At 52.8% G+C, this 22,913-nt stretch overlaps 1 protein-coding gene across 2 annotated transcripts in view; it reads left to right on the top strand.

Moving 5' to 3' along the window:
- Positions 1–22,913, top strand: part of RASA3 (RAS p21 protein activator 3) — a 121,392-nt gene that overhangs the window by 66,417 nt on the left and 32,062 nt on the right. Inside the window, exons 4-7 of one of the 2 annotated variants that reach the window (XM_047849446.1) lie at positions 4,387–4,481; positions 11,606–11,682; positions 21,869–21,949; positions 22,464–22,536. In XM_047849446.1, coding sequence (XP_047705402.1) covers positions 4,387–4,481; positions 11,606–11,682; positions 21,869–21,949; positions 22,464–22,536 — 326 coding nt within the window. Of the gene's footprint in view, positions 1–4,386; positions 4,482–9,829; positions 9,850–11,605; positions 11,683–21,868; positions 21,950–22,463; positions 22,537–22,913 lie in introns of those variants that run through there. The other variant, XM_047849453.1, reaches the window with a different exon arrangement.

Raw genomic sequence — 22,913 nt, 5'->3', positions numbered from 1 at the left:
TTGAAAGATGGCAGAATTTGCCATCCCCAAATACACACTTTGGCATAAGGATTACTTTGAGCTGAAGGCAGTTGAGAATAAGCAGGCACAAGAAAAGATCTCCAGCCTGCCCTAAAAGTAGGACATGAACTTGCCAGAAGTTAATCACTGAGATGACCCTAGAGTTAGCCTCAAGGTGACACCAGAGGGGTCTACGTGACACCCTTCTCTCTACTCACCCCTTGTGCCCTGGAAACCTGAAGGCCTTTCCTTGGTGTCTCTTCTCTGAAATTTGTCATTGTTTCAGGTTAAGATGTTGCATTAGCACAAGTCCCTGTGCACTGCTGAGTTTCCCCCATGTAGATCTGAGAGACATGTTGGTAAACTTCTGTTTGTTGTTCTCTTGTTCATCTTTCCTCTGTTGCAGAGCCCTAGAGAACCTAGAAGGGTAGGAAGAAAAAGGTCCCCTCCGCTGTGGTGTGTGTCTACCCTTGGTAGAGACTGCCACACCGTGCTCCTCCGTGACTGTGCCATCTTGAATTCTCCGCAGCTGCGTGAGAGCCCCAGGAACCACACAGCCTCTCCACACACTCAGAGTTGGCACTTTTAATTTTTAACCCATTTTTGTCATTCTAATATGTGTGTAGGATCTCACTGCGGTTTTTACTGCATTTTCATGATAAAGAATGAGGCATGTTTTCATACGTTTACCATCTATATCTCTTCTTTGGTGAATTGTCCAAATCTTTTGCCCTTTTAACTGGGTTGTTTTATTACAGAGTTGTTAAAGTTTTTTGTGTATTCTGGATACAAGTGCTTCATTGGATCATTTGTTTTACAAATATTTTCTTCCCTTTGTTCATTTTCTTACCAGTGTCTCTTGAAGGCCAGAAGTTTTTAATTTTGATGAAGTCCAGTTAGTCAAAATTCTTTCTTTAATTGTTTATATTTTTGATGTCATATCTAAGAAATCTTTGCCTACTCCAGGGCTGTGAAGATTTCCTCCTCATCCTCCTCCTTTTTTGTAGAAAGCTTATGGTTTTAGCTCCTACATTTATATCTATTCCAGGTGAATTGCACACGTGGCACAAAGTTCATTTTTTTTCTCGTAAATGTTGGGTTGTGGCACCCTTGTTTGCTGAAGGACCATCCAGCAATGGTTTATCCATTGAGTTACCCTGATGCCTTCCTGAAAACCACCAACTTCATATGCACAGGTCTGTTTCTGGTCCTCTGTCCTGGTCCGTTGGTCTGTGATCCTTGCCTGGCCCTGGTGCCCGCTGTCTCGGCGCCTGTAGCCTCAAATCCAGTCTCAAGTCAGCGGTGTGAGCATGTCAACTGTTCTTTTCCAAACTTGTTTTGCTGTTCTAGGCCCTTCGAGTTGTGACTCACATTTTTTAATCCACTTCTCAATTTCCAACACCACTGAGATTGTGTAGGTGTGTAGATTAATTTGGAGGAGAATTAACATCTTAGCATCTCTTTGGACCCTCTAATAGGGCACATGCTTGGTCTTCTCTTAATCTCTCTTATCAGCGTTTGTGATAGGTTTTCAGTATGCGCGTCATATGTATAAATATATATATGTATATATATGTATATGTATATATATACATATATATATACACGCACACACACACACACATATATGTGTGTGTGTGTGTGTGTGTGTGTGTGTGTGTGTATTTATCCTTATGTATTTTATGGTTTTGATGGAGTAGACAAAGATTTCTTAGGTAGCACACCAGAGGCACAAGCCATAAAAGCATCATTTTGTGAATGGTACTGTGTTTTTTTTTTTATTTCAATTCTTTTTTGAGAGAGAGAGAGACCAAGAGGGCACGAGTGTGTGAGTGGAGGAGCAGAGGGAGAGAGAGAATATTAAGTAGACTCCACATTGTTAGTGCAGAGCCCCATGTGGGGCTCGATCTCATAGCCCTGAGATCATGACCTGAGCCAAAATCAAGAGTCAGACACTTAGCCAACTGAGCCACCCAGGTGCCCCTTTATTTCACTTTTTGTTCTCATTGCTTGCGTGCACAAGTACAATTGATCTTTATGTATTACTTTGCATTCTGTGGTTTTGCTGAACACACCTGTTCTACTATCTTTTCCTATAGATTCTTCAAACATTTCTTCCTTTCTAGGGTATGTGCCCTTGCTTCTTTTTCTTGCCTCCGTGTGCTAGCTAGGACGCCGGGGTGAACTGGAGTGATACGAGCAGCATCCCTGCCGCCGGCTCATTTCAGGAAGCATCTGTCTGTCCCTCATTAAGTCAGCTTAATCTTCCTGCAGGTTTCTGTATCCACCTTCCCCCACGTCCTCTCACCCTCTGTACCAGGTTCTCCACGTCACCTGCCCTCTTGTGCCACCTGACATATGCTGTCTTCTGAACAGACCCTCACAGGTGTAGCACCCCAGAGAGGAAATAAGCCTGGGCTTTTTACTGTGTTAAGGCAGGCAGCACCACCACTGTGAGACAGTGAGGCCCAGAGTGGCTCAGTGACCTTTTGCTGTCACTCAGATAGATGGGGACACATTTAAGTAGATATTATAGTTTGTAGGTTAGGTATTGTCTCCAAACGGCACTTAGAAACTCTAATAAATGCGTTTAAAAAGGACACATTAGTATACTGTGTAAGCCTGGATGTGTACGCTGTAGGGTTCACATAAGCATTAAAGACGCAGCTCTTCCTGTTCCGACTAAAGCTCATAAAAACATTGCAGTTACTTAAAATTTCAAACCTCACACGTAACCCTCCCATCCAGCTGCACTAATCACAGTCTGAAGGTTTATTTTTTTTCAATGAAATATATTGCTCAATTCAATTCCAAGAATTGTTTTCACATGGCTTTATTCCATGGACTCAGAATCACATTCCCGTGGCGAGGAAAAGGGATCGGTCTACAGGAGCTGCAGAGAGGAAGGATGGTGTTTTCTCGCCGGTCTGCCTGGTGGCCATGTGTGGGGGTGGTGGGGGGTGGTCGGAGGCCCGAGACCCAGCGGGCCAGGTGCTGGGGCGGGGAGGACCGAGGTGGGGAAGGAGTGGGGGTCCCGAGGGAGCCATCCTGCCCCATGACGATGCTGCTGGAGGGGATCCCGCGTGGCCTGTAAGTTGGGCTTCTGTTGCATTTCTGTGGCGCCTTTGTGTGCTGCATGTCCCTGGCTCTGCACCTGCCTCTCACCGTCTGTCTTCTCCCTTCCGTGGCCACCTGTCAACTGCCAGCAGTGGCTTTGATATGTCGTGCGGTCTGTGGCTGTGCAGGGTCCTCCAGGTGAGAGCTGAACCGGTGGGGTCCAGGTGGTCAGTGGCATTGCCACTGCATCCGCTTCTCGGGGGGCGGGGGGGACACTGGTGCTGGCTGTGCCAGTGAGCCCAGTGGCATGATTCCAGGGTCTTTCCCAGGGCTGTTTTCCGGCTGGGAGGTGCAAGGTGCTGTGACCTTCTCTTTGGGAATATGGAGCCACACAAATATGCCGAAATGATGAATGGCCAATGGACAGGTGCATGAGGGATGAAGGCAGCAATGGTGGGAGTCAGTTGTCCCAAGTCCCCAGGGCCCAGCCCTCTGGCACTTGGACAGGCTTCTTGGCACGTATGTTGCCTTCCAAGTACCCCTCTGTGCCCAGTGGGTAAGTCTCATGGGGTGTGGAGTCCCAGGTTGGAGGAAACCTTTCTCTCTGCCCACCGAGGTTCTCCCTGTGACACTGGACTCACAGAGAGTTTAACAAGAGAGTTAACACCTGTGGCATATGTCACGCAGGGGACACCTCAGTGACGGCTTGCTCCAAGAGCAGGCTGGACGGTCTGTGTCCAGAGCAGCGACCAGACGAGGGGGAAAGAGTTTGGGCCTCCAAGGGTGCCAGACTGGGAGGCGAGCACATGGGGGTTAGTGGAGTTAGGGCTGTTTGTGCAGGACCATCCTGGGGGCACCCCTCTGACCTCCTCACCATAACACCTCCTGGGCGAGGGTCCACGGCAGCCCCTGCTCCTCAGATGTTTCCTGGGCTGCGGGGGGCGGGCAGCCAAGGGAGCCAAGGGACGGCTTCTTCCTGCACCTGCCTCCAGCTCACTCACTTGCCTCCAGCTCAGAGCGGCCTATTCTGAGGCAGCCTGTTCTGAGCTCCCTGGGACCAGACAGATGGGCAGGCTTTTCTTCTCCTAAAACCTCGAATCAAGGAGCAGAATGGGTAGCCCCAGCCAGGTCCCATGTGAGGCTTTCCGGAGGAAATGTGGCATGTACTGACCCGCTGGAAGGAAGACAGCATGGTGTTATTGGTTTACCCAGTTACCTGTTTTGGACGATGCCGCTGCAAAGCCTGGCGGTGGTGGTGGAGAGCCCCGCTTGTTGTTTCGGGGGTTTGTCCCCTCGTGTGACTGCTTTTCTTCTGCGTGTGTGTTGTAGGGAAGGTGGCCATCCAGAAGGAGGACCTGCCCAAGTACCACAACAGGGACACGTGGTTCCAGCTGCAGCACGTGGATGCAGACTCTGAAGTGCAGGTGAGGCCTTGGTGGGGCCTGTGGGAGGGGCTGCGGGGTGGCTGAAGAGACAGATGCAGGACTGGGATCCTAACAGGGAGCGATGGTTAGCAAGCGTGTCCTCTTATCCACAATGCGCCTAGGCCTGTTCACCGTGTTCATTCTTTCGGTTATTGTCGCACTTTGACATGTGTGAAGCATAAAATTGGAAAGGACAGTAATTACACAGAACTGAAGGTGAACAGAAAATATGGGCAAGCAAAAGCAAAGCTGGGGCAGGAGCGAACGCACAGCCACGCACTGCGGGTCCCAGTTGCCGGAAGGGCCCGCGTGCATTTCCAGCTCCCACATGTAGCAAAGGAGGGTTTGGAGAGAAGGGAAGTGACCAGTCACTGAGTTTCCTGTCGTCTGAAGCGTCCCCTGGGCTCTTCTCGGCCATGTGTCATCAGGGGCTGACCCCCTGCCCCGGCGTGGGGAGGCTGTGGGGTTTCAGTTCCCAACCCTCCCGTCACTGTGATGGGGCACTGCCCATGCCCACACCAAGCATCTGGGACCACACGCTGGGAGGGTGGCCCACAGCCTCTCTTCTCCCTCGACCTTGCTTGTGTGGCTTCCAGCTGAGCTCCTAAGCCCACGCTGGTGTCTGCAATCCACAAGTGGGAGGATAGCGCACCGCCGCGACACCAGGACACGGGAGCACTGTTGTCAGTGGTCCTGGGAGTCGCCAGGGCTTGGCCAGGGTATGGGAGCCAGCACAGGGTCTGGCATAGGCAGGCCTGGCTCCAAGCCCAGTGCCCCTATCCACCAGTGAAATATGTCAGCGGGACCCCCAGCAAGCCTTGTTTCCTCATATGTAAAATGGGGTTCTGTGAATACTGGACGGGACCTGATGTGCGGCAAGGTGGTCCCTCGGACAGAATCCCCAAAGTAGGTAGCTGCTGAGGACCCCGCTCTGCCCGGCACAAATCACCCATAGGCACCTGGCCCGGCATTTGGGGGCCTGGCTGGCTGCTTGTCCCCACACTTCCTTGTAGACCCTCAGCCTTGGTTGAGCTGTGAGGGTGAAGGCAGAGCGTCCAGTTTCCGTGTGTGGGGCCCCTGGTAGCCCCTGCGATCAATCCACAGACTTGGAGAAAGAGGCAGGGGGAGGGAAGGGTTGAGGAGCTGAGCCCAAGAAAGATGTTGTCTCAGTGGCTTACACTGAATTCTGGCCAAGGGGCCCACACGTGCCGCAGAAATCAGTAGACACACAGCTACTGCGGAATCCCCGTGTGTGCCCAGATTCCAAGAGCAGCTGTAGCAGTGACAATGAGCTAATTAACACCAGGAGCACACGGGCCGCCCTGGTGCTTCCGTCTGCAGACGGAAGGCTACAGGGCCACGTGCCATTCCTGCCTTTTGATTTGGCGGTTTCCCCATGACTTTTGTTCAGCAGTGGAACAGGCTGTGGCGGTGACGAGGACTCCTCCGCCAGCAGCCAGCCACGATGTGTCTTCAATGCGTTCTTCACACTGGGCCAGCCCTGGTTTAAGTCTGACTTCATTGTCAAGTGTAGCTTTTCTTTTTTCTCCCCTTGTTTTTAAACTTAACTTTTAATTTTGAAATGCTTACAGATTCATAGACAGTCCCAGAAAAGAGTACACAGGCAAACACAGGCAATGATGATTAGCAAACTGTGTGCTCTCCTATTTATCCTTAAAGACAAAACCAAGTGAAGAAAGGCCTGTGTTCCTTCATGCTGTTTTCCTCATGGCAACATCCTGTGTAACTGGCCACAGCCGGGACACGGACATTCTGCAGTGCACAGACCTCAGATCTCACCGCTTTTACATGTCTGCACACGTACAGTGTGTGTGTGCACGTGCAAATCACATATGTATCCCGTGCATTTCATCGTGTGTGGAGGTCTGTGCAACCACCGCCACAGTCAGGGTCCAGAACCACTCCGTCACCACAAACCTTATAAATGCAGTGTGTGTGTTGATTGTACTGTGCTGTGTGGAGCATCCAGACTGTTTCATAACTGGTGCCTTTCATGTGCCTGTGGACCAGGACCTTGTCCTCCTGAGCCCGACCCTTACACCCTCCAGATGGGGTGTGCCTGTAGCTGGGCCACCTTCCTAGGGATCAGCGTTACGAGCAGCAAATGGGTATTGCTGGTACTGGGGAGACAGAGGAAGGACTGTGTGTATTGAGTGCCCGCCAAGGTCCAGGCCCTGTGCTGAGGGTTTTATTTAGGGTACTTCGATCTCAGAGTACCTGCCTAGGAAGTGGTCATAACTGCGGAGGGAGCAGTGGTTCCTACATTCAAACTGGCCCGTAAAAGTGCAGCACAATCGGGGCACCTGGGTGGCGCAGTCGGTTAAGTGTCCGACTTCAGTCAGGTCACGATCTCGCGGTCCGTGAGTTCGAGCCCTGCGTCAGGCTCTGGGCTGATGGCTCAGAGCCTGGAGCCTGTTTCTGATTCTGTGTCTCCCTCTCTCTCTGCCCCTCCCCCGTTCCTGCTCTGTCTCTCTCTGTCCCAAAAATAAAAATAAACGTTGAAAAAAAAAATTAAATTTGAAAAAAGTGCAGCACAATCTTTTGCCTACAGCTGTTTCATCCTGAAATGTCTCATTCACGATTTTTAGAAGGGCAGAGGATGGTATATGGTTTCTTGAATCCATCGGTTCTGCAATTCATATGTAAAGGCATGCGTCAGAAAGAAAGTGCCAGAAAACTGGGGCCAACAAGAGATCAAGGAATCAAAGTAATGGGGGAAAAGGCAATTAAAAATTTCTTGATTCCTTCTGGAACTGATGTTTGTTAAAGTCTCTGGAAAATCACTTTATTCACAAGAATTAGTTGCTCTGTTCTTTCCCTGACCCTGGGTGAGAGGATCAGAACCACGCGGTTGGCAGGGACGGGTGCTTCTCCGTATTGCAAGGGGAGGGAGTCAGTCCCCACCCATCACCTGAGCGGGCACAGGGACCCTTCCCCAGCTCCTCCAAGGACACCCAGCTGCCACTGAGCTCTGCCACGTGCTCTGTGGTCTCAGCAGACTTGCCGTTGAAGTGTGCATCCAGAAAACTCTGACAGCAAACCCTGGCCGTCTTCCAGCACCTTTAACGTGGCTGGAAACCCCAGGAATTTCGTCTATCCTCTGTGTCAGACAACCCTGCTTGAAGGACTTGCCAAGAGCCAGCAGCTGTCTGCATTGAGGGCCCAGCTCTGAATCTTCCTGTGGGTTTGGGGAAGCGAGGGAGGCAAGGACTGGCCTCCACGTGCCGTTTCTGACTGGTCCTTGGCTTCTGTGTTCACGGGAGTCTCGCCTGCTCTCAGCGCCACCAAGGTCTGAGTGCTTGGTGACCAGGGGCCCTCCTGTGCGCTGACCCCGGGCCCGGCCTCCAGGCGTGCGGACCGGGGCTTGACCGGGAGGGTGCAGTCTGCTGCTGTCATCGCAGCCCGTGGTCGAGGCCCTCTCTCCAGGCCAGGGATCTGATGCTTTCCTGAGAAAAATGTGTGGGAACCACTGTGATTTTCTTTCTTAGGTGATAAACTTTTTCAATTTTATGTTCACAGAAAACTGACCAGAAAGTAGAAGGGACTCCCGTGTCCTTGCCCCACTAGGCCTCTATTATTAGTATCCTTGTGGCGCATTAGCTGCCTCCAGGAGCTAGAGTGTAACAATACGAGAGATTCTTATCCTCCGTTCACAGAGGGTCATTCTTTGTCCTGAGTTCCACTGGTGTGACAAAGGTGCCCCCGGAGCCGCCGGTTCAGAACCCACAGGATGGCTTCGCAGCAGCACCAGTGATGGCCCCTCTTTCATTCTGTTATTAGTAATTTGTGTTTTCTATTTTCTTAGCCTAGCTAGAGGTTTAATCAGTTTTATTGATCGTTAAAAAACAAACAAACAAAAACAGCTTTTGGTTTTGTTGATTTTTTTCTATTGATTTTCTGTTTTCAGTTTTGTTGATTTCTGCTCTTGCTCTTCTCTTTCCAGTTTCCTTAGATTATTGAGGTTAGATCTTTTGTCTCGAATGTGTGCGGTCACTGCTATAAATTTCCCAGCAAGCACTGCTTTCACTGTATCCCACACATTGTGATAAGTTTTATTTTCATTTTCACTTATGAAAAGAAATAAAATCAAATATCTCTCAGTTGCTCTTGAGACTTTTTCTTTGGTCTGTTATTTGGAAGTATGCTGTTCAATCTTCAAGTATTTGGGGATTTTTAAGCTGTCTTTATGATAGTGATTTGTATTTCAAGTTCCGATCCAAGAGCAGACATTGTGTGATTTATGGCCCAGGACTGGCCGCGCTGGTGGGTCCTGATGTGGATAGGTCCCTCTCTGCAGCCAGACAGGGTGTTTATGGGCAGCGGCTGGGCCGCAGGTCCGGGTGTTCATCTCCCAGTTGCTTTTTAAACTTCTTACTATCACCGTTCACGTTGAATAAAAATGGGAAAAGCTATGCAGTCAGCATTTTGTAACGTGTTGCTCCAAGGCTTTTCTCCTCACGGATGCAGGGCCCTTGGGCGGAGTCCTCAGGGGGCCTGCCCAGCTGGGCCCCACCTCCTGCCCTCGGCTCAGCACGTGGGGCCTGTGACTAGGCCTCTAAGGGGGGAGCCTCTGCTGAGATCAAAACAAGCCCAGGGTCAGATTCTTCGAGGGCGGGGTGGCGTTTAGTGGGTGTCAAATGCTGTGCAGAGGCGAGCTGGAGAACCCACACTTCCTGTCTGTCCGGGGGGGTGGAGGGTGTGGCGCCCCCGTGCCCCTGCGTGTAGGTGTTTGTGGCCGGGTTGTTTGTGAGGGCGGTGGTGTGTCACCCACAGGGCACGGGGCACGCCCTTAACCTGTGTCTGGCTTCGGATGTGAACTTCTGAACTGCAGATTTATTGCGTTAACTTTGGGAGGAGGGGGGAGGAGTCCTTTCAGTGATGTTCTGAGTTTGTACTGTTTTGTGTAACTTCGACCCGTCCTCTCCCTAGTCTCCCGAATATGGTGGCAGCATGCGTTAGCCAACAGCGTCTACCCTCTCAGTGGGAAGGCGCTCCCCTCAGCATCTGCCCCCTTGCTGGGGAGGTGCTCCCCTCAAAATCTGCCCCCTCGCTGGGGAGGTGTTCCTTTCAGCGTCTGCCCCCCTCGGTGCGGAGGTGCACCCCCTGGAGAGGAAGCTCAGCAGCGGAGCAGCGGGGCCCGCCGTGTGGATGTGCGGGTCCTCTTCTGGGACAAACCGGAAATGGGGCTGTGGGTCGTCGTTGGTGGGGTTGTCTCAGCCCGGACACGTCCCCACTTGCCAGAAGCCTCTCAGAAGTAGTGACGTGATCCCCGAACGGCGTAGCGACTTTAAGGTTTCGCGGCTGGGAATGCAGGTTGCGGGCGTCAACCGGGAGCAGCCTGTTAGGGGTACGTCCTTCCTCTGCTCCCTCAGGTGGAGCATTTGCTGAGTGGTCGGGTTTGAAGGGTGGCGAGGGGGGCGTGGGCGACGAGGGGGCGGGGGCAAGGGGGCGTGGATGAGGTGCGCGACGAGGGGATCGGGGTGGCGTGCGGGGGAGGGGGACGTGCGCGACGAAGGGGCGTGGGCGACGAGGGGGAGTGGGCGGCCTGCGCCTAGCACCCTCACCTTGGTAGATGGCAGCACCTGCCTCAGGGTGCTGGCGGGGAGCCCGGAGCCTGACCTGGCTCCGCGCAAGGGAGCTGCAGGATGCGGCCCGCCAGGGTCACTGCTGGCAGCGTGGGCGTGTGTTTGCCACACCTGCAGAGCCGGCGGCACCGAGGCCCACCCCTCCCAGGCTGGGTGGATGGGGTGGTGTGCGTCCTGGAGCCTGCTGTGTGCACACTTGTCATGGGAGGGGCGCTCTGGGCCAGAAGCTCCCAGGGTTTGGGAAGGGCCCATTGACCCCTTGGGAAGCGCGGTGCTCAGGAGGTATTCCTGGAGTTATGTGCGTGGCTGGAGCCCGTCAGCGCCTCTGCAGATACGGGGTCAGTGCCCTGGACACCGGATGTTGCCCAGGGTCACGCAGGTGTGATGCTGCTCTGGACCCATCATCCATCACTTCCCCTTCCTGAGACCATTTGTCCTGCAGGTGAGGGAAGGGTCAGAAAGGGCAGCGCCTGGGGCACATCAGGGGCACGTCAGGTCTCCCGTGTCAGTGTTGTGGGTGAGCCAGAGGACCCGGGAGGCTGGCCTCCACGCCGCTGGGCAAGCAGGGCCCTGTGCAGGTGTCTCCACAGCTGCAGGAGAACCCAGGGGGCCACTGGGGGCGCTGCTGAGCAGTCCTGCCCATGCTTTCCTCCAGTCCATCCGTCTGTCAGTCTGGGGCCCTGGATTCTTCTAGCACAAGGCAGCCTTCAGAGGGCCCTCCCCAAGTTGCAGAGTCTAGAAGTTTCAGTCAGAAGGGACCTTGGAGATTATCCAGCTCAGCCTCCTTTTCTAATTAAAAAGAGCGTTAATTTTAACGTTGTGTGTACTCCTAGAAATATGTCAGTGTGTCACACCTGCTACTGTTGCATGTTTCTTAGGAACAGCCTCCTCTCTTCTTCGCAGTCCCCTCTCCTCTTCCCTCTCCTGACCCCTGACCCCTGATGGTAACCTGGTTGGGTCCTCCAGCTGGGCCGACGTTGGCAGAGACGTAGATGCAGGCAGAAACACAGCACTGGTCTTGCTCTCAAAATTCCAGCCACCTCTGCTCCCCTGTCTTTCAGAAGCATCCATGGGCATTAACTTCCTGCCTGGGGCACAGGACTGAGACCTGGTGTCCAGGCCATACACACATAGACACACATACACATGTACTGAGGCGACGGGGCAGGTGTCTGACGCAAGCACCTGTTGTATGAAGGGACGCAGATAAAAGCAAGCAAACATGTTGGGGAGGCTGCTTTCTCTGGCACCTGTTCCTTGTGCCTTTTTACTTCTTTCTTCTGAAACAGCGGTCTGCTGTCCTTAAAGCTGGGAGTGCAATGTGCCTGTTGGGCTGGACCCTTTAACTCGGGGGTAGCTGTGCCTCATCTGGAGCTCTGGGATCTGAGTGGGGTGGGGGCAGCGCTGTGGATGCTGCATGCGGTCAGATACAGCTTCACGTTTATGAGCAGAGACTCTGGGGAGCTCTCCCCTACGCGTGGCCAGCGCCTCGTGACCCTCTGTCCTTATGCCTTTCAGGGCAAGGTCCACCTGGAGCTGAGGCTGAGTGAGGTCATCACCGACACGGGCGTCGTCTGCCACAAGCTGGCCACGCGGTAAGACATGGACACCTGGTCTTCGCGAAGTAGTAACTCTCACCCAGGACGGGTCCTTGTTTTTCAAACAAATGAGTCAGAAATCCCAAAGTCGGTGATTCCCCACAAAGACAGTGTTTTTAGAGGTTCTGGCACATTGTTCTTAAAATCCTCAGTAAAGCAAATGCTAGAGGTAATGAATTTGGCTTTTGTCAATAGCCATACTTACTCAGGGGGACATTTAGGCAAAGAGGGTGCTGTCTCACCCAGGGCGATACAGGTGAGGAAATAGTGCAGAGGTGTGTCCGAGGCCTGTCGGCAGAGCTAAGGCCTGAACTCAGACCTTGTACTCCGAATCCAGGGCTCCATCTACCCTGCAACGCTTGGTGAGTGTGAATGTCTGTGCACGTGTCTAAGCGGGTGAGGCTCTTGACATTTAGGGTCACGGATCCCATAGAGGAGAGGGCCGAGGACTCTTGGGAGATGCCCGGACACACGCACAAGCTCGCATTGTGTGCAGGGTCCTTGCCCTGTTACCCCAGTGAGACCTCGGGGCACACACACCCTGGCCAAGACCATGTTCTCTCACTGCCTGCCCCATGGGCCCCACATTTGTTTTTACCGACGACACCTGCAGTAGTTGGGGGTCCCGTGGGAGGGTGTCAGAGTGCCATCTGGCCCATCTGTCTGTGGCTGGCATGTTCGGGTATGTCCTGAGTGAAGGGCAGTGGGGAGGGAGTCTCAGAAGAGGAAGTGAAGAGTGAAGGTTCACAGAAACCAGGAGAGAGACCAGACGTTCCCACGTGCTTCATCTTAGGAGAAGACAGTTTCCTGAATTCATTTCTTAACCATCTCTGGCAAAAAGGGCTTCAGTGAGATCGGGCAAGTTCTACTTTAGGATTGTGCTCCCTGTGTCCCTGCATAGGGCCCGGGGTGGGGGCTCGAGGAGGATCCCACATCGTCTGCCACCCTGGGGGGCCCTGGCCTGCTTCCCACAGTCATCTGGTCACTTCTGGCTGCAGGGGGCACGCATGGGAATGTGTGTAGGACGTGCACAGGACTCGGTGTGGGACATGGGGAGGACACCGTGAGCTTTGTCCTTCGCTGCTTCTGTGCTCCTGTTCTTGAAGTGGTTGCTGTGCTCTCAGACCCTGTAGCAGGGAGAGAGAGTTGCCTGTTTCCTTGTTTATTGGTAGGCTTATCTCACCGTGTTCCAAAACAACTTAAGGCTGTTCAGAAAGAGCCTTACGTAGGATAAGAAGTGCGCTTTAGAGGTTGGGAGACAGAATGGACCAGGCTGGACAGAGCACTGAGTCAGGAGGGTGAACATAGGAGACATGGGCCAGGATTCCTGTTCTGACAGCCATCCCGTCCAGCCTCATGTCCAGGTGAGGGAGGGTGGAAGTAAGCTGTTTCTCTGGGGAGGGCGCAGAGCCGTGGTCCTGTCCAGGGAGAGGTGGGGGGAGTGGGCTTGATCAGATGACAGGTGTGGTGCCCAGAGCAGGAGACCGAGCGATACTTCACAACTACCCACCCTGCCACCCTCACCGGTCCCCACCCACCCCCAGAGTTCCTGCCATCCATGTTGTCCCTGCCAACCAACCGCGGGAGCTCCCCAGACACTGCCTTCTGGAAGTCTCCTTGGTTAGAGCACCAGGGGTTTGCCTGGTTCCTGCATCTTTGTGGTGGGATCCTACTGCTTCTTCCTAGCGTACACTAGTACGCACACTAGCATACACGCTAGCACACGTGAGTACACACTGATAGATGTACTAGTGTATACTCTACATATACTAGTGCAGCAGCGCATCTACTACACATCTGGTACATGCCAGCCTATACGACTTCCCACACCGGCACACATGCTAGCACACGCTGCCATTGCTAGCACACACGAACACACACTAGTACACATGTTAGGATACACTGGCGCACGGTAGCATGCTCATTAGCGCACACTAGCACGTACACTGGTACACCTGCTAGTACACACGAGCACACACACTCGTCTACATGCTGGCGCATATACACCCTATACGTATATGTACAAAGCAGCACACCCATCGGCACATACTGACACATGCTAGTACACTTTGTTCAGAGTTCCAGGGCACAAGGGTCCCCCATAGGGGTGCAATGAGGGAGAAAGAGGCTGGGGGTGCCACAGAGTCCCACAGGGGCACATATTCTCCAGTCACATGAGTCAGAGGTGTTTGAGGGACCAGTGACTTTTCTTTCTTCACTTTGCCTTGCACTGTAGATTTTTCTTTCACTAAGAAATATCCTTTACATACCATAAAATTCAGCATTGTAAAATGCACACTCGGTTGTGCAACCGTCACCACTAACCACTGTCTAGTTCCAGCACATCTCATCACCACAAGAAAGAAATCCCGTCCCCAGGGGCAGCTGTAACCCATACTCTCCAGCCCTTGGCAACCACTGACCTGCTTCCTGCCTATGGATTTGCTTATCCTGGATGTCTCACATAAACGGAGTCACATAACGTGTGGTTCTCTGGGACTGTCTTCTCTCACTGAGCATGGTGTCGGCAAGTTTCACTCACGCAGTAGCAGGCATCAGGGCTTCAATTATGTTAGGGCTGAGTAATGTTCACTGTGTGGGTACACCGCATTTTCTTATCATCGTCCATTCGTAGACATTTGGGTTGTTCCCACTTTGAGGCGATTGTGAATACTGCTGGGAACATTCTTGTATAAGCGTTTGTACAGACTTGTTCTCATTTATCTTGGGTACGTAACCTAGGAGTAGAATCAGTGCATTATATCTTAATTCTGCTTAACTCTTTGAAGAAATGCCCGACTGTTTTGTCACAGTGGTCGCCGCATTTACACGGCCAGCTGTGTGCGACTGCTCCGGTCCCCCCTCATGCCTGCCAACCCACGTGATTCTCCATGTTTGTTTTTGCAGGCTCCTGATGGGTGTGAAGCGGCGTTGACTTACGTTTCCCTAAATGACACTGACCATCCTTTCTCGTCCTTGTTGGCCAGCTCTGTTTCTTCTCTGAAGAAATGTCTGTGCAAGTCCTTTGCTGATTTTTTCGTTGGGTTATTAGTGTTTTATTGTTAAGATGTAAGATTTTTTCGTATATTCTGGATGCTAGGCTTTTGTCAAATATATAACTTGAAAACATTTTTTGTCATTCTGCTGTCTGCCTTCACTTTCTTGGTAATGTTCTTTGTGATACAAGACTTTTAAATCTCAATGAACTCTAAGTTATCTGTCGTTTCCTGTGTTTTAGGTCCAGATCTAAGAAATCATTTCCTAATCTAATCTAACATTTGTACGGTTTGGGCTCTCAGCTTCAGGTCCTCACCACGTTTGGAAGTAATTGTTGTACGTGGTGTTAGAAAGGTGCCAGCATTGATTCCTTTGCTTTTGAATATCCAATTGTCTTGGCATCATTCTTTCCACGTGAATTATCTTGGCATTTTTGTTGAAAACCACTGGGCTATGAATGGATGAACGTATTAGTTCAATAGAATAGTTCAGAACCTATCCCGTTGACCTGCATGCCTGTCCCTATGCTGGTACCACCCAGTCTTGGCAACTTTCGATTTGTGGTACAATTTTGAAGTCAAGAAGCGTGAGTCTCCATCTTGGTCCTTTTTTTCCATGTGATTTTTAGGGTCACCATGTTAATTTCCACAAAAATAGCAGCTGACATTTTGATCGTGATTGTATTGAATCTGTCAGTTTGGGGAATTAGCAGTACTAAACCTTCCAGCCCCTGAAACATTGCCTTCCCATTTGGTTAGCTCCTCTGTAATGTTTTTTAAAAATGGTTTTGTTTCTCTAAGGTCATTAGAAATGTCCCCTCTTTCATTAATAATTTTAGTAATATGAGTCTTCTCTTTTTCTCAGTCAGCCTAGCTAAAGATTTGTCAAGTTTGTGGATCTTTACAAAGGCCTCGCTTTTGGTTTTACTGATTTTTCTACTTCATTATCTCTGCTATGGTCTTTACTATTTCCTTCTTTCTGCCTTTGTGGGTTTTTTGCTTTTCTTATTTCTTAGGGTAGACGTTAGGATGATTGATTTGTGATCCTTTTTTCTTTTTTAATATGGGCATCATGGCCACTAGGTCTCCTCTGACATTGTAGCCATTTTGTATTTTATCACTTTCTCCCTTAGAGCTAAGTGTGTTCTGTGCACGTGGGACTTTCCACAAATAGCCCTGATTTGGGATGGAACAGGAGACAATGGACACTCTATCAAGTGTAAAAGCCTCAGCACCCCAAATCCTGGTGTCCAAAGACAGCAGAATCTCCCCTGGCCATGTAACAGCTTGCAAACTCTGACTTTCTCTGCTATCACCTCCTGTGTAAGATTGGAATAATGGCATCTATGCCGGCATCTGTGCAGGAGCACACGTGGTTATTTGTGTGCGTTCTCCCCTTGTGCCCTGGCATCTCAAAGGTTAGGAAGGGCTTGGGCCAACCTCACAGTGTGTTCTGGGCTCTGGAGAAAGTAAGAGCTGGGACGATGGGCCGTTGAAGTCAGTTCATTCCAATACACTTCTCTCTTTGCCTGAGAATCACCCCAGGCCCTCCCTCCTGCCTGGCAGCACCATCACCGTGACTTATCCCCACTTTCCTCTCTAAAACGTGATGGGGATGTGTTCTCAGCCTTCCTGACACATGTCATTCCCTTACTGCAGGGGTGTTACTTTCCTAGGGCTGCTGAGGCCAAACACCACAATCTTAAGTGGCTTAACTCAACAGAACTTTATTCTATCCCAGTTCTGGAAGCCAGATCTGCAATCTGGACACTCCAGAGGACGGTCCCTTCCCCCAACCCCTTCCGCAGCTTCCCGGGCTGCAGGCAGTCCCTTCCCTCTCTCCTCCCCCTTCACGTGACCTTCTCCACTGTGTCTGTGAAGCTTCCCTCCTGTAGGGACACTAGTGATCGAGTTTAGGGCCCACCCTGAACCCAGGATAGTCTCATCATCTCAAGATCCTTAGCTGGATTACATCTGCAAAGACCTTTTTCCAAATAAGGTCACATCTCTTTGGGGGCCACCACCCAGCACACCACAGCCAGTAATTCCTACTGGGGCCGGCAGTCCACCCACCCAGAGGCTGCAGGACCTGCACTGTGAGGTCAATCCCCACTCCCGTCACCTCTCACCTGGCCTAGGTGGTCTTTCAAGGGGTGCCTGGGGGTGTTCTGGCCAGGTTGAGTTCTCTCTCCAGGCCTTCCCTCTCCCTGCTTCCAGTGTATCCCTCTTTGCTGCTGGGCACACCCTTCCCTGTCGGGAGCACCCCTCCCCACCAGCCGGGAGCACCGTTCTCCACTGGGAGAACCTTCCCCGAGAGCCGGAAGCACCCTTCTCTGCCAGCTGGGAGCATCCTTCCCCGCCAGCCGAGAGCACCCCTCCCCACTGGGAGCACCCTTTCCCACCAGCTAGGAGCACCCTTCCCTGGAGCCGGGAGCACTCTTCCCCACCAGCTAGGAGCACCCTTCCCTGCCAGCCAAGAGCACTCTTCCCCACTGGGAGAACCCTTCCCCGCAATCCGGGAGCACCCTTCCCCACCAGCTGGGAGCACCCTTCCCTGCTAGCTGAGAGCACCCTTCCCCACTGGGAGAACCCTTCCCCGCCAGCCGAGAGCACCCTTCCCGCGAGCTGGGAGCACCCCTCCCCACTGGGAGCACCCTTCCCTGCCAGCCGGGAGTACCCTTCTCTGCTGGGAGCACCCTCCCTGCCAGGCTGAAGACCAAGGTGAGGCTGTCTTCCCTCCAAAACCACAGGTTGTCCCGTGAGTGCTTGCAGTGGTTTCCTGAGGGTGTCCATTACCCGTGTACACCCTGGAGGCTTCGGGAGGCTGGAGGCTCATGGCCCTCACCTGTCCTGCGTCCTGCTGGTAGTGGGTGTTATCTGTGGGCTTTCCCATCGCCTCTCCCTGACCTGCCTGGGTGGTGCCGTCAGTACCCAGGCTTCGTGTGGTCGTGTGGACGGAACGCCTGCTGGACTTGCTCACGGAAACCTCCCTGTTCCTTCCACATGTGGCTTTTCCTGATTGCAATCCCTCTTTTTTGTCCTGTTCACTTGTATGTCCAAGTCTGCTGGCCTGGACGCCTGACGAGGCCCACGTGGTTTGGTGAGCCACCACCTTCACGTTCTCGTCTGTATGTGGATGCGGCATCTGCCAATCCCCATGTCACACAGATGCCTGTGCATGATCTCAGGCTTGGACTCTAGGGCCTCATCTCATGCTTTATTTTCATCCCCAACAAAGATTAATGTACCTTTTTATCACTCACTCCAAAATATTTCATGAACCCCTGCTGCAGGCTGAGGGCTGTTCCCGGCCTCCCGGGGTCTGCGTTATGGCTGCATGTCAACATGTGAGGGCATTGGCATGTCACTGCACTGGAGACAAGTGTTGGAAAAGCTGGCAGGTGTGAGCCGGCCTGTTGAGCACGGAGGCAGGGTTCTGAAGCCATTTGTGCAGTGAATTAAGTAGTCGATGTGTGTGATCTGCAAGTATCCGTGAAACCGCTGAGGTCTACGCCAGGGCCAGTGGACATGATATTGTGCATCGGGGGCGATTGCTCGTGGACATTTCTGTGGACAATGCACGGCTTCCTTTAGAACAGGGGTGCGTGTGGGCAATGTGCAGCGGCCGTGTGTGCCAGAAGATGAGCGGGAGAGAAGACACGTGTGCACTAGCACTCGGCTCTGCTGGCACTGCACGAGACCTCTGCTCGCCCCTTTCCACAGCCCTCCCTCTCTTGTCCCTGCAGAGCATTCTTTCTCTTGCTGTCCCGTGGTCACCTGCTTTGTCTGAAAGCAAGGGTTCCGCACTTTCCCGCCTTCATGCTCCAGCGCCTCCCAAGCTGACGAGACTCCTGCTGGCAGCAGCGTGTGCTGACCGGCCAGGGCCCTGCTCATGTGGCCAGACTGCAGGGCTGATGGCCAGGGGAGCGGGCACAGGCCACAGGCAGCCCCACCCCGAGGTGCACCCCAGTGGGGAATTCCAACAGTACCTCAAATCTAGCAGAGATCTTGCTTTCTGTTATTAGGAAATTACAAAAAGAAAAAAGTAGCCAACAGGCTATTGATATGTGGCTCTTTCTGGAGGCAGGAAGCCTTTCAAGCTGAAGTGTGAGGGCAGAAGGCTGAGCAGGTGGCAGGCTGGTGGCCCGGTGACACCTTGTCACTGCATGGCCAGCGTGTCTCCAGCTCTCTTGTGCCTGCACACTGCCCAGTTCAGCATTTCCTCCTTGTGGGCGGGCAGCGGAGGCCCCAGCATGTGTCCACATGGAGGGAAGGGAGAAATTGAAATGAGTTTGAAGCTGCAGGCTGTCACTCCAGCTAAGAGGCATAACCATGCGTTAATGGTCAGTTTGAAGATAAAATCCTATAAATGTTAAAATACACACAAAATATTGTACTTGGGGTGTGTTAGATTCCGGCTCAGTTGACTGTTTGGGTCACTGTATGTTTCACAGTGTCTTTTCCAGGACCTGAGAATACGCAAGGTAGTAAATATTTCACCCCTTTCCGTTATTTATCTAGAACTTTCCGAAGCATTTGTTGAAGTTGTTTCAAAGAGAATGGGCCTGGAGACACACACTGTGTGTGAGGTAAAATGAACCTCGGCTTCGTGTGCCTCGGGTGGTCTGCGAGAGCCCCCTGCCAGCTTGTGTGCGGGGCTGTAGCCACAGGAAGCTGTCTGCAGGCGAGCACAGGGAGGCTGGCGTCCTTATTGTGGTTCCCACTTGCGGCATGCGGGATGGGAGGGTGTTGATTCTTTCCTCCGAGGTGTCTTTGTGTGACTGCAGTCAGCATCCAACCCTCGTTTTGAGTTAGAGAATAGAGTGTTTCTCAGACTGGTCTCTTGGAGAAGGAAAGACAGCAACGTTCACTGCCCTAGGGTGGCCGCTGCCCACATCTGGTGGCACTTCCCTAGGATGTAGATGTGAGAAAACTTGCTTTCAGTGTGATGCTTAGCGATGCCGTCTAGTCCATGGCCGTGAAAACCCATTATCTCTGAGGCTGCAAACTCAGGCATACTTGCCATGTAAACCTTCTTGATAACAAGTGAATGTAATAAAAACGTGTTTGCATTAAATGAGTCATTTGCTCGGGGAGAGAGCTCGGGTCTCCCTGCACACATCCTGAGCAAGCTGCCTCCCCAGCATCTCACAGTGCTGCTCCCTGGGGGCCTCCCGGCCTCTGACAGGTGATCCTGGTCCTTCTTACCGCGACCCAAGGCCACCTGCTCTCCGAGACCTCCAACCACCTGAGAGGTTGACCCCGACTTGTACTTCTCTGCCCTTGTCTCCAGTTTATTTCTTCCCTTGCATGACCACACGTGACAGTTGCATGTCACGTGTTTATCGTCTTGTATTTGCTGCCGAGCTGGCTGAGCATACCCAAGCTTCAGATGTGAACCTCTGACTTCCTCACAGCTGCTCGCCCATTTGGGGAGATGGGCCTGAGTGGAGAAGAGCTCAGCAAATATTTGATGTGTGATGACTCGACGGGCAAATAAATGTTTCTGGAATGATCAGTCAGTGAAGGGAGGAGGGAAACCAGAGACCAAGTCAGTAATCTGAGAGGGAACCCTGGAATGGTCCATAAAGCAGGTAAAAGAGAGAGCTGAAAGACCAGGTACAGCTGATCGGAGTAACAGGGCAGTCTCTGAGGCTCAGCCCACCCAACGGGCTCCCCGAGAAACGCGGTGGGAAGAAAGAAGAACTGTGTACAAAAGTGCCCTGGCCAGGACAGGTGTGGCACACGCTCCGGGCGCATAAGCACTATGAAGGAGAAACGAAGGAAATGAAAATTCTCACCCAGAAAGAAATACTCTATTAAGTGTTAGAGGCTAAAGCATTCCTGAGAGGAGCAGCTCAGATCGCTCAACGTAGGAAGGAATGAGAAGCAGGTTGGTTTCTGGCTTCCCAGCACCAAAGAGAAACGAGCCCTGAGATGTCGCACGGGAGACGGTGAAAGTCATGCCCCTCCGTGGGAGCAAGACTCCTGCTGCGAACTGGACCCTCCCCCACCACAGTCAACTAAAGAGCCGGACACCGTACGGGTGGAACATTCTGGATGGCGGGCAGTCGGCAGTTCAGCTCTCTGATCCCAAGTAAGGGAAGCAGACAGGGAGGCCACAGTGGTCCTGGTTTTGTCCTGGAGCCGTGTGGGTGGCGAGGGGCAGGGGGAGTCCCAAGTGGAGCCTGGAGGCAGGTGGGGAGACAGACTGCAGTTGGGGGTCTGAGCCGCTATGGGTGTTTCTGGAGAGGAGGGGCCCCACGGCGCTCCACAGGCCTGTGTGAACCCATAGGGCGAGCGCCACGGGGTCGGGCAGAGCGTGGGGCTGTGGATCCAAGAGGCTCTTGCGGCCTTAGGAAGCACTGATTCTCTGCCAGTGGAGATCCTTGTTCCCACTCGGCACTCCGCACAGAGCCTGCTGGTGGGGCCAGCCTGTCCTGGTGCCTCTCCCGACAAAGCCTCAAACAAGAATGGCCATAATCAGTGTGCAGCAGGAGATCGCTAACTGCCAAGCAGCAGGAGGCCCAGCAGCCTTGTTCTCCAGGATGCGGCGCATCTGGACTCCAGCAGCCTGAGAGCCTAACATCCAGCACGTGCTCCAGCCTGCATGCCAGGAGCAGGACGGCATGCCCCACAGCCCGGAGAAGGGACAGTCCAGGGAAGCACACCCAGGGTGACAGAGATGACAGAATTCGTGGAAAAGGTGCTCAGAACTTGTGTGGCTGGCCGTGTTCCAGAATGCAAAGAGAACCAGGAACCAGGGCCTGCAGGTGGGATCAGGCGTGAGGAGACCCTGACACCGTGGCAGCTTCTGCTGCCGAGAAGCGCATGTGGCACAGAGGTCCCCCACCTACAACGTGGACACGCAGTAGTGTCTACTGTGTCGGGTTGCTGGGAAGGAAAGTTCTGGAAGGTGTCACCACTCATGAGAGTCACCAGGAGGGTGTCTTGAATGCGGCACCACTGTCCCCTGCCCCCAGATGTTTCTGGATTGATAATCAGTGCACCCACCACCCACTACTCTTTGCTGGACGGGAGCTCCGGGCATCGGGACCACCACCCAGAACTCAGGATGCTCAGCCCTGGGCTGTTGAGGCTGCTGTCCTCTCAGACCTCAGGGTAGCCCTGAGAAGCTGCCTGCAGGCCCCCGGCTCCCGCCCCTGACACTGCCACTCTCCCCGCAGCATCCTCGAGTGCCAAGGCCTTCCCATCGTGAACGGGCAGTGTGACCCCTACGCCACCGTGGCCCTGGCAGGACCGTGCAGGCAAGTACCGTGTCTAGGCCTCTCCGGCGAGCTGTACTCCGGTGCGATGATGCTGAGGCCTCCTTGTTTTGGGAAGTGCAGGATGGGCCCTGTGGTGGAATATATTGTTCTGGCTTACTTTTCTTTCTTTTGTTGCCCTAAAACTGCTTTGTGAAGAAAGCCCTTAGCTTCTTCACACTGGGTATTCTTGGCTCAGTAAGGGTTCCTCGTCTGCAGGCTGTGGCTGGATGGGAGTCCTGCTTGGGAGGCAGAGGCATGGGCTGCCAACATGCCATAAGGGTGGAGGTGCTGACATGGGAAGGTTGGGGAGGGGTGAGATCAGGAGGGAGAGGGAGAAGGGAGGTGTGTGGAGTTTTGGGACTGAGGAGGGAGGGGTCCGGCCCAGGTGCTTAGGGGGTGTTGGGAGGGTAACCAGGCAGAAATATTTACAAGACAAGAGAGGCAGTAAGTTATGGGCGAGAGATTTGGCATCAGCAGCATTGGTTTTAACCTTCACCCTTCCTCCCCGGTTCAGATCAGAGGCAAAGAAGACAAAGGTGAAAAAGAAGACCAACAACCCGCAGTTTGATGAAGTGTTTTATTTTGAGGTTGGTGTTTCAGTGCCACAGATGTCACACTGAACCCTGCGGGAGGAGGTGGATCTGACAGGCCTCAGGCAGGGTCACGTTCCTTCCACAGGTCCCGCAGCGACCTCGCGGCACACGACCCCTCCCTCCTTCCTGTGCTGCCTTCGGAGGAACTTTCCTCCCCTCCCCAGTTCTGATCTGAATGCTGACAAACTGATACTTTCCAAGTGATCAGGATTTGGTGGTTTTCTATTGTTTGGTTGTTTTTTTTTTTTGCCTGCTTCACTAGTCTTTCCTGAGCTGTGGAGGGACGCTTGTTGACCAGAAATAGTGAGGGGGTTTGAAGCAAAAGAGGAAATGTATTTGCTTTTTTTTTAATGTTTATTCATTTTTGAGAA

This window comes from Prionailurus viverrinus, chromosome A1 (genome assembly GCF_022837055.1).
Source record: "Prionailurus viverrinus isolate Anna chromosome A1, UM_Priviv_1.0, whole genome shotgun sequence".
In the NCBI taxonomy this organism is placed as follows: domain Eukaryota; kingdom Metazoa; phylum Chordata; class Mammalia; order Carnivora; family Felidae; genus Prionailurus; species Prionailurus viverrinus.
Note: the sequence above shows the minus strand (reverse complement) of the source record. Positions and strands in the feature narration are given on the sequence as shown.